Source organism: Ceratosolen solmsi, unplaced genomic scaffold, assembly GCF_000503995.2.
Source record: "Ceratosolen solmsi marchali unplaced genomic scaffold, CerSol_1.0 scaffold13, whole genome shotgun sequence".
In the NCBI taxonomy this organism is placed as follows: Eukaryota; Metazoa; Arthropoda; class Insecta; order Hymenoptera; family Agaonidae; genus Ceratosolen; species Ceratosolen solmsi.
In genome coordinates this window covers 938,672-951,097 of record NW_011948418.1, presented here as the reverse complement: position 1 = coordinate 951,097, position 12,426 = coordinate 938,672, and the positions used below count along the sequence as shown (strand labels likewise).

General features: G+C 29.0%; 1 protein-coding gene across 4 annotated transcripts in view; it reads right to left on the bottom strand.

Moving 5' to 3' along the window:
- LOC105360084 (WD repeat-containing protein 47) overlaps positions 1–12,426 on the bottom strand; it is a 119,046-nt gene that overhangs the window by 32,733 nt on the left and 73,887 nt on the right. Inside the window, exon 1 of one of the 4 annotated variants that reach the window (XM_011496872.1) lies at positions 11,972–12,420. The exons of the other annotated variants lie outside the window; for them this stretch is intronic. Coding sequence (XP_011495174.1) covers positions 11,972–12,349 — 378 coding nt within the window. The 5' untranslated portion in view covers positions 12,350–12,420. Of the gene's footprint in view, positions 1–11,971; positions 12,421–12,426 lie in introns of those variants that run through there. 4 annotated transcript variants of the gene reach the window in all.

Sequence of the window (12,426 nt, the reverse complement as noted above, 5' to 3'; positions counted from 1 at the left end):
CTGAAAGTATTAGTAACTTATGTGACAGTTTCGTAAATAATAGAATTTAAGTAAATTTTTAAATTGCTAAATAAGTAGTTGTGTACAAAACACAAGAGAGAAAGAGAGAGAGAGAGAGAGAGAGAGAGAGAGAGAGAGAGAAAATTTAAATTAATAATGCCAATAATAGAATTATAATTGTAGTATTTATGTTGTTTGTATTTGCTACTTACGCATAGTTAAGTGTCTCTATGTCATCAGATATTTTTGTTTGAAACTTACCTGAAAGAAATTACAATTTTCATAAATACAAGTAAATTACAGTAATTGTTTCAGATATATTTCGATTATTGTATTAATAATTATTTAAAAATGAAATCAATAAATTCTTATTTACGTTAGATAATTTTGTATTTATTTCTAAAAAAAATTTTCCAATGATCACCTTGACGACAATTTTACGAAAAAACATAATGTTACTTATGGTGTTATAATATTTTTTTTATGATAATTCAAACTTGTACATATACTTGGTATAAAAATAATAGAAACATTTCTCTGGACAGTTAATGATGATTATTAGTATATGACAGTATATTTTAAAAATATAAAAAGTGTCTTTCCATATTACTAGCTCAATAGTTTATATTTCTATAAAAATGTGGCGGATGAATTCTTAGAAGGTCGAAAGCATGTCATCATTCTTCGAGAGCCTCGATTGGTAGTCATAAAAGAAAGTTGGCATATTATTTTAGATACAGCACTACAAAATTTTAAATATATTTTCTTCTGAAATGTTATGTTAATTATACAGTTGATCATGCATTTTCTATTTTATCGATTAACATTAAAATTAATCAATGTTTTTGAGTAAAAAGGCAATATCGTCTTAAATATAAGAAATGATGGGATCGATATCATTAAACAAATATTATATAAGTAATATGGGAAGTAAACATTGGATCTTATGAATGACAGAATGGGACAGAACTACTAAATCGTCAATGAATAATTATTTTTATACCATTTTTCGCATGAGAGCTTTGAAATTTTGGTTAAACAGAAAAATGAAAGTAAAATCTTTCACAGTCGGCCATTTGTTTGTTATCTAATAGTTTCACTATTTCGAAGATTAAAACTATAATGCTAGTCATTGGCATCCGTTTTATCCTGCGAACTGTAGCTTCGCGACTCGTGAATGTTCCGAGTACGACGAGCAACGGATAGATCAAAGCAATGTTAAGTCGTGACCATGTGGTTTGACTTGACCATATAGATTAAGAGGAAAGCCGAGAAGGGAGAGGAAAAGCGAAGAGGAGGCTACCAAGTGCTATTGGTAGTCAGTTTTTCATTAGATCGTACGAGACATCGCTGACGAATTCGAAAGCAGCTTTCACCGAATTACGATTATCTTATAGTCATTTAACATTAATTTGTTCTTCATATGTATATTTCTTTACTTTGAGAATTGCTTTACGCGATTTACGCGGAAAAGTAGCTTATCTGAATAATTGAAACATAACTGTAAATAATACCGTTAATTTCCAAAACTTTAAAGCATTATGGCACGTTATTTTCGGCCATTTCTTTACAAGAGCGGGATAGTAATTACGGCAACTGACTTATTATTATTACTAGTGAAATTCGACAAACTGGTTTGACTTGAGACTGTCGCATCCTTTCAAGCGTATTTGTTTTTAATTGCAATATTACATTCTACATATTTCGACAATTTTTTGACGTAATTATTGTTGTTGTTCCATTAGTGCTAATACCGTGATTTATAATTTTCTATTTCCACTCATATAATACATGGCTAATGATTAATATATGCAATGTATACGTCTATATACGATTTTAATACTTTTAATAGATTGAGAATAACCGTTGTAAACAATCATTTATATATTAATTATTTTTCATTATACAGTAATAATCGCCGTATATGGGAACAACGATAAAAATACATGTAATGTACAGATATACAAGGAAATGTAAAAACTGAATGACTTTTTAAACGTATAATAAAGTGAATTTTATAGTTTTGTACAGAAAAAATTATATACTTTCATTGAAAATCCCTTATTAATAATATACATTTGGTGAAACTTTGGTGAAACTACATGACGTCTTAGCGAAACTTTAGTAAATTATCCAAATTTCGTTAAAGTTTTAGTTAAGATATTGCCCATAGTGTACAATTATCAGAATAAATACATAGGAATAATAACAAATAATAATGTACTATGTTTCTATAATCTCTTATTCTTGCCCCTTTTCAACGTGTTATAAAGACTTTTTCCTCAAACGTAAATTTTATTTTCATTACTCCACACGAAATTTACAATTTGACAGATATTCTTGATATTCGGACAGAATTACTGCATTACCGAAGTACACCTTTAAGCATTTATCCGAGGATTACGTTTACAGCTGTCAACGAATCGGCATTGTAAATCAAAATATTAATATAACTGTATGTTGTATACCAAAATAAAATACTAACAATAATATTAAATTAAGTCATGCGTTACAGCCAAGAAAAGAACAAACTGCAATAATTGAACAAATCTGAAAGCACTAGCGTCACCTAACCTAAGCCTCAATATATAATAACATGAGAGTAAGTGAAAGATCAATAAATCCTCCGCAACATAACAAGGCCCTTAAACTTTGGAACCCTTAAACACATGGAATTCTCGTGGCAAGTGAAGCAGATGGGCGCGCCCACTACTTGGCCATCGAGAATTAATGTTAAGATCCCGAGGTAAGATAATTACCGTGACTCGTATTGAATTAACCACCGCACTTGCAGGATTCGGGTTGTTGGCTCCGTTCATCGGGCCCACGGCCATTCTCGTCCTCTTCTCAAAGTACGGCAAGTCACGCATCTTCCTCTCACCTCAAATCGACCCGGTATCCACACAAACACGTAACCGCGAATAACCGGGGGCGGTTTCGATGCCCGAGCCGACTGACCCGTCCGGGAAGGAGCTCGCGTTGCGCCGACAATCGGATGGCCTCTGCCGCAGGGAGACCCGGACGACAGCGGGTTATGCAGCCACGGCGTAAGACAACTTTCCATTTCTGCGAGCGCGTGTGCACGCGACTTGCTCGACGGCTCCCGGCGGGGGATATTATGACCCATCGGCCTTTCTTCGACATAGCCGTCGATGGTACCTCTCTTACGCCCCCTCCCCGTCGCTACATCGTCTTGCGGTGACCGGCCGAACAAGCCTCGCGTACCTTGCTCCGCGCACGGTTATTCCCGTGCCTTTATTCCCATCAGTTTATCGACCAATTCCATTAGTTCGACACTAGCTAGCGATTCGTCATTATTTATTCTCTTTTTTTTTCTCTCACTTTGACATGTATTTAGTGCTAATTGCAACCATCTATCGATGCGTTCTAACGGCCTTATGAATGAAGACTAAATCTCTGCATTCGACATAAACAGCGAGAATTGAAAGGCTATAATCTAGCTTTCAGACGATTTAACATGATTTTCAATACTAACGAATTAAAACCTTCCCTCCTTCTCAAATTCGCACCAAAGCCAAACGATTTCAACATTAAGAGAAGAAACATTCGATTATAGGATTTTTATAGTAATATTAAATTGATTAATTAGAAGGTATTTAATAACTCAAAATTTAGGCTTCTCACATAGCCCTACTTATATATATATATATACATAATATATTAATAATTCAACTTTTTACATGTTATTTCTATAAATTATTTCTTTAATTATAAGCATTATTTTCTTAGATAATAAATAAATTGCAATATAAAGATAAAAATAATATTTTTAATGCGTAGCAGTTAAGTTTTATTAATTTTGATTATTATAAGTATGTGTATGTGTGCGCGTGCGCCTGCGCCTGCGTTTTCAAAGGCTCGTATATTTTATTTATTTGATAATTAAATATAAAATAAGAAACGGTAGCTTTTGGAAATGATTCTCAAAGGTTTTATGTTTAACCATGAGTAGTCGAGGTGTAATCGTTTCCTTTACTATGATCAAAATGTATTTTTTTTTTTTTTTTTTTTAATAATAATACAAAATCAACGTTAAAATTGCTCGTGTTACACTATAAGCTGATTTTATTTTTTTTCATTAAAAAATGCTTATATAAATTGTTTCAAAATATAGTTTGAAATTAGCCGGGTGTGATAAGTAACGAAGTAGAGAAAATACGTTTGCGTAACACTCCAGTCGCAACGAGTGAGAAAAAGTCTCGTGGTGCGGCACATTGAAAACGACGGAATTTAGCAGGAAACAACAACAATGCTGTTGCGAGTTGGTGTCCGAAATAAACGTGTGGGAGACATTTTCAAATGAAAAAAATTGTTTGGGGAAAAAGGTTTCCGCCTCTTTTGTAATATTATTTCCATTATGGTTTTAAGAGCATAGAAAGTCTACTAAAGATTGTTTGATGTACAAATTAAAAAAAGAGAATATATTTTACTTGAAGGGTTCGTTGAAGTTTGCCGGGTTAATTAATTATCTATAGTTACCCATTTATGTACATTGTAATCATAAATTATAAAAAATTATTAATGATAAATATCACTCTAAATGATATTATTGATTCATATTATAATATGTACATTTTCCACTATTAAATTACACTTCAGGTAATATGATTAAAAAAAAATTAAAAGTAAATAAAATTGCAAGTGTTTTTCATCCGTTACCAATTAACGTATCACATTAAAAAAAAAATATATAAATTTTACTATTAAGAAACTAATCGAAAGATTAGTGTAGTAAGTAATAAATGAATGATATTAATAATTTCTAAAATACAGATATTTCTACATAAATAATTATGTGCACGAGTTTCCTAGCATCTAAATTAATAAAAAAAAAAAAAGACTAGTTATTACAAACTAAATGAAAACATCAACTAAAAAAGAGCCGAAACGAGTTAATTAAAGATACAAAGTGTTTCCTTCTTCTATCTCATTAATGCAAGAGCATGTATCCACTAACATATGTACAAACACGAATAATTATCAATATTCTTAAGGAGACGATCTCTCAACTTTATTCGATCGATCAAAATGAAAAAAGAAAGTCGATTGGACGGAGCATTTGCAAAAATTAATATAAAAAAAATATATCGTCTCCACACTTCAATCTCCATAAGAGCCAAATACAGACACAATTAATAATCATAATAAATATTATAGAGAAGACTACTGATCGCAATTACACAATGCAACTTAATTCATTCGAAACTAAGATTTTTTCATATAAATGACTATGTAATTATTGATATAAATCACTAGTTTACCGTAGAAAGAACATTATATAATTCACTTATAAAAAACATTAACATAAATTAATAATAATTTACTCATAATTAATAAGCAAATATAAATTATAAAAATTAACTTTAATTGACTAATCATTTAAAATATATTAATTATACTATGTATAATTCTACTGCAAAAAACACATTATCTAATTGATTTGAAAAGTTCTACGATAACAAATTTTGAAATTCAAATAATTTTTAAATTTCTTTATTTTGAAAATCTATCAGTAAGTATTTAGTAATATTAGCAATTACTTCCAATGTATTATTTGTTGTGATAAATTTCTTCGAAAAACAGGTTATATGAAAAAAACAAAAAAAAACAAAAAAAAAACTCAAATACGTTTATATATATATATCAAATAATTTTATAAATTAAATTTCTATTGTTTCCGAAAGTAATGATGACAAATAAAATATGAATAACAAAAACAAAAACTTGTAAAAACTAGAATCATTATATATTGAATATAATGAAATACTTTTTTCTTCGTAAATTTATTTAATGCTCTAATAAATTTATTTAAATAACTTGTAAATAAAAACTAAAATTTCAATTCTAGAATTCTTTAGAAATTTACATAGAATTAAAATTATAAATAGAAGGTGTAATTTTTTAATTAAAAATATTTTTTTTTGATCTCCATAAAGTAACAACGAAACGTTTCATACGTATTAGAAAATAATAATAGACGTAAATTTATGCAACGTCGCCGAATACTCTCATTGTTGATTAAAAAATAAACATAAATGTTTGCATAAGGCTGACTTTTTCAACAGAACATTTAAATGTAACCGCAAAATTTTATTTATACTTTCGATCTAAGTATTAATGATCTTTTCTTTACATAATTTTATAGAACAAAATATAAGGTAATAGATAATTTATATAATTCTAAAAATAAAATTCTATTACGGATTTATAAGGAATGAAAGTCTAGCTCAATGACTAATTATGAAAGTAAAACTATAGCGTAATTAATGTACTATATAACGTTATAAGGCATTGTTTTTAAAAAGTTTATAATTAACACATGATTAAGAAAACAAATTAATTATTAATTTAATTGTATTGAAAATTTGAAAAGTCGACGATCATCATTGTTATTGATGTACGTGAGGTAAAAAGAATTTTACAAGACAGTAAAAATTGATTACAATAAATGAGTAATCGAAAATTATATAAATAACAGATGAAAAGAAATAATGAATAGAATGTTTAACAAGTAATATAAAAAAGTATATTTTAATTTTTAATTATTAATTATAATTACTAATTAATTTAATTACAATTATGTTAAGTGTTCTCGTTATGATAAAAAAATTTCTCTTCGAATTATTGAAAATTACAATTTAAAGCGAAAGTAATATTGTAAAATTGTTGAAATCTATGACAATTGTATATGAAATTATTATTCGTATTGTTATATACTATATTTCCATTAGATTTCTTTTGATGAAGTAAATCTATCATTGTCTATAATTGTCAAATTTTATAATTTATAAATATACGTTTCATTAATTTATGCTATATAATTATGTATTAATATAATATATGAAAATAATTATAACACACATATCAATAGTAATTAATAAGATAAATGTTAAATAAAGAACAAAAATATAATTATTATTTTATAAATATAATGATATTGTAATTTTCTCGTGGTTTAGGCAAACATACGTCTAGTTAGATCTTCACCATTAATTAATGTTTAGATTATACTATTAATTAATTTGACATCTCTCCGTCAACATAAATTTTTCATTTACTTTTTATTCTTCCTTGTATTTAGGCAAAGTCCCTTATGTGCTAATTATATACTAATATTGTTATTATTTCAAGAATGTAAAAAATAAAAAGAGTTTAATTCTTATTATATCATTTGGTGCTTTTAAAATTTTATAATTTATGCACGGAGATAATTATTAATTCGATACGATTACTTTCAAATTTATTTACGACTAAAATATAAGATTAAAAATAGCATATTAATAGCATATTTAGCATTATTACAAATAGCAAATATAATAAAAATGTAGGATGTAAAAAACGATTTGTAAAACAATTCTACGCCAGTTCGTTCGCTCCTTCTATTTATCCGTGCTTTATGATTCTGGATGCGATAGTAGAAAAAGACAAATATATCTCTTGACAATCAGTATGGCATCTTCTATCCATCATCAATCTTCGTTAGAAATAAGAAAAGAGTGTGAAAATACAAGATTTTATTCGATCTTTTGCCTTTAGACAATATATTAACAAAATAACGTATCGCCAAATAATGATTATTGTGTAGAGCTGATTAAAATTTTGAAATCTAAAAAAGAAAATAGTTTTAATTCGAAGATTTGCCTACTAAAGGAGAGTCACAATGAAGCACAGATTGGTTATCTCATGGTAAACATTATCTCCGCGTCACAACAAATCTTCGATTCTATTGTTCCTTTATAACTTAAGAAAAGCTTTTATACTTTCTTATTCATGGCGCACGTGCGGATATTTAAAAATGTCATACATATGAATATTAGTTGAATATTCAAAAAGTAAATTATCTAGAGGAGTCTGTTTCTGAAAGATAGATAACTTTGTAAAATTACCAATACCTTAATGCCCAAAAAAAAGAAGGATACAGATTTTTGGAAATCCAAGGAAATATTTCAATTTTAACTTTTGATATTTATCTCTAAAAGTTGATTGTTTTCAAACAAAATCGATATAATTCGATCTAAAATCGTGTTTCTCATCATCAAGGACTCGTGTACTTTTCCTAACATATCCACTATAAACATAGCGGATATTTAGCTTATTTTTTACCCACATCGTCGTACGTTTGTACGCCTTGGATCATGGACGACTCACCATATCTAGCGAAATGCGTGGGACAAACGAATATTTCCGATGTCGTGCCAGCCAGCAGCGTAATAAAAAAAAAATAAAAAAAAAAGAGGAAAGGTTATCTATTGGAAATAGATGGAATCTAAGTAACAAGAGATGAAAATGACACGCGATCCAGAGCTGCACATAAAAGCCTATAAATCATCGATCGATCCTCAGGGCCGATGGTTTTAGCGACGCGTGAGCGTCGTAGGATCGCTATAATTGTAAATCAGGAAATAGCGGTGGGAGGACGAGACGCGTGGAAACAAATTCTGTGATGACAAAACTTATTTATGCTGTACCTATTCTTAATGAGTTATATCGATTAACATAAGTACGTACTCTTGAGGTGTTTTCTTAAAAAAAATCATTATGATTTTATCAAAATACGTTCTTAAGACCATTGTTTGCGCATATTTTCATTATTATTCTTATAGTTAAATTACTAATCAATGCTTCGCTTATTTTCGACATTAAAATTTCTTTATTGAAGAAAAACAAACTAACATTTTTCAATAGAAATACTGCGTTATTCTAGTTAATATGGTAATAAATTATTATAAAATATGTACATTTTTTAACTTAATAATATAATCATTTGCATATTCTTATTTTCGATAATTACATCTGCTTAAAGCATACATTTCCATGTGATGCGATGTAGCTGCTTCAATCGACTTTAATATTAAATAGTTTAATATTGATACAACGGCTTACTTCAATCCTTATTAAATCCAAATAATATATATATATATAAATATTATAATTATAGTATATTATATATTTCTTTGTATGAAGACATTGAGGGATTGTAAATTTAAATTGTACATTAGACGTTATTTATTAAAGTATTTAGAACTTAATTATTGAAATAATAAGTTTTATATTCAGCTTTTATAATAGGCGCCCTTATATAATTAAAATATCTATATTACAATTCACTTATTATACTTACATTTAAATATTAATATTCGATAATACATGTTTAAGTATATAAATGAACTTTATTCAATTATAAATCTACGTTTATATAGTTGAAATCCAATCGAAAATTCAATTCTCAAAAAATTAAGTCATCATTGCATAATATAAAGATTTTTTCAATAAATATTTTCTATTATTTCTTTCCATTAATTAAAATCGCTATTAAAATTCGTTAAATTTTTTGCGTGAGAAAATAGTGCTCATGTTTGTCATTTTATATAAATGGAGAAATTAATTTAATCCTATTTGTCTAAATAGTTAATGATTGCAAATACATTGTCAGTCCGAGCTTTTATTTGGAATATAAAACTCTGAACAGAAGTTATAATTAAGAAATGTGCTAGTTGATAATCAATTTACGTCCATGATTTGTATGGGGAAGTCAACACATGAAATTCTAAAATTATCATTATTTAACGCCAATTATAAACTATCAAAACACAAATATATTATTGTATTAATGTGAAACTGGTTCTTAAAAAAGAAGATTTTTAATGATGTCTTGATGCGTGGGAGGTGATTCGCTTCACCTTTATGACAATCAATTGCCGTAACACAATAAACTGCCATGGGACAATGTAAGGGGAGAGGAGGTAAAAGAAAAAAAGGAAAGATTTCGTCATGCACGAACTGCTGGCATTGAAATAGTTTTGGTAATTAACCCAAGAGAAACAAATGATAAACCATTGTGTCCAATGCGGCCGAATAAAATTTAATAATATTTACAAATGTTAATCTCCCTAATTATTTAATTTATAAATAACTCAACGTGAATTAGTAATACAATTAATTATATACTTATAGTATTTTTTTTCTAAACTAATATTTAATGTTATGCGACCCAGCAAGGCTTCATTAAAAATTTGAAATAATTGTAATTTAAATTTTTTATGCTAAATATAATTCTTAAAAATTATCGATTAAAATATCGGCCTATTAAATCGTAAATTTATTATATACGAAATATTTCTTTTAACACAATAGACTATATGTTATATTATAATATTTAACGCGTCATATAAGTCTACAAATAAAAATTCAATTTACTCTTTCTAACCATATCGTGCGATTACTTAAATATGACATTTTACTTTACCGGATACTTTTAATTATATTTTTATTGTGAAATGCGTGTAATATTTTAGAAGGTGAATAAATTTTCATATAAATCGCCCATAATGAAAATTCTACCTATAAAAAATATATTTTAATTAATTTTATCTAGTTATATTTGTATATATATATATATATATATATATATATATATATATATATCGAGTAATCGTAAATTTCATTTTTTAAATATTTTCTACTCAAATTCATCTGTTAATTTCAATCAATATCATCATTATACTTTTAAAAAATATAATATAAATTATCTCAATTATATTATATGGTAAAAAATGCTCGATACTTTATCACACTTTCAACTTCTTATTTAGCCTGAATTACTTATTCATTTTAGTTTATTTGTAAAAAAATATTATAAAAATAAAGTACCTTTTACTCTTGGTACAAAATTCTGAAAAACTATATTAATAATCTTATAAAAGTAGTTTATTAATAAAACACTAAATTTCCATTAAAAGTATTATTACCAATAATATATCGGAATGCTGAGATGTGATTAAAGAAAGCTATGTCTGCAAGCTAAGCGAATGCGAAAAACGAAATGGAACCTTAGAGTACAAGAGCGGGAGTGTGAGCGAGCCGCGAGAGGGTGAGAAGGGAGTAAGAGAAAGGGATAGACGGACGAGAGGAGTGACTAAGTGTCGTGGCCTCTCGCCATGCACGGCATACCGATGACGCGAGTTGAAGGAGATAAGTACGTCAGATACACGTATTTTACATATACTCGAGTGCGTCGGGAAACACACCTTGAAAGAAAAAGAAAAATACTTGACTTCTACGTCCCTGACCATGTGTATACCTTATGAATTTTTTAGGTGTCGTCATTAATTTCCATTCGACAAAGGCATTGAAAATAATACAATGTCTTGTTTTATTGTTCGACCAACTTTGCAGGTTGAATCCTCCAAAAAAGTACAATCGTATTCTCTTATTCTGTGTGCATGCGAGAAAATAATTCTCCTTCTACACGCAAAAAAACCTAACAATTTTGTCGTAAAACTTATTTAGAAAATCATAGATAATTGTTTGGCATTTGTCAATTACTCAAACGATGTTGTGACTCACAGAATTACAATGTTCCTCCACATTCACCTGCCTTTCATATTTTGGAGCATTTAACGACTTTTTTTCCCACAAAAGTTTATAATTATTTTAAAGACAAGCCAACGGACGAGTACAATAACCAATTGGCAGTAGTTTATTTTCATAGATATCATTTATCGTCATTATTACCATTATTACGTCATATATTGCAATATCGATAACTCAAACACAGACGATCAATTTATTTTACATATTGAATAGAAAGAAGCTATAATAATAATAATAATAATAATAATAATAATAATAATAATAATAATAATAATAATATTAATAATGATGCGTCGAAATTAAAGCGTTCTCGAAATAAATGATGCGCGGAAAAAGTATGAAATTCGTGCTATGCTATTTAAGTATAAAAAAATAAAGAAATGAAAATAAAAAAATGCCCTAGACACGTGTAAATGAAGTTCTCAATGTTTTGCGTATATGCGATCGCGCGGATGTGAGCCAGGAAGAGGGGTCCGGGTTAATTTAGAGCAGCTTCGAGTCACGACTTCGTAGTATTTAGTCACGTCAATTAAAAATACAGGCTGTAGAAAATAAAAAGGTTCTAAAAATTAATCACCTCGTCGACATTCGTCTCATAATCATTTTCTTCCCAAATGGCGTCGTCCCATCCGCCCGACGAACCCGAGGATCCCCTCCTCGTCGCATCCCACGAGTGCCTCTTATGCAAATTCTCCAATGAATCGACGGAAAATTTTCTGCCACTGTGCAAGCCAATATTTGGCTCGTCCTTGAAACCGACCCCCTTGGTTACGGTTGTCTTGCTAACAGCCAAGTCTCCGGAGGCCGACGATAGCTTCTCCTTAATTTTCGCTGTGCTCGTCAATAACGGCGATGTTGTTCCCGGCTTCTCGATACTCGACATTGATTTTGCCACGTAATCTCGTCGTAGGGGTGCATTGTACGTTGCCACTGTGTCCTTTTTCAAACAGCTCATGGACCTGCCGAGACTGTCGCGCCTGACGTTAGCCGAGCCACCGACCGGCTGCTGGCAAGGCTCTTTCTTGCCTTGCT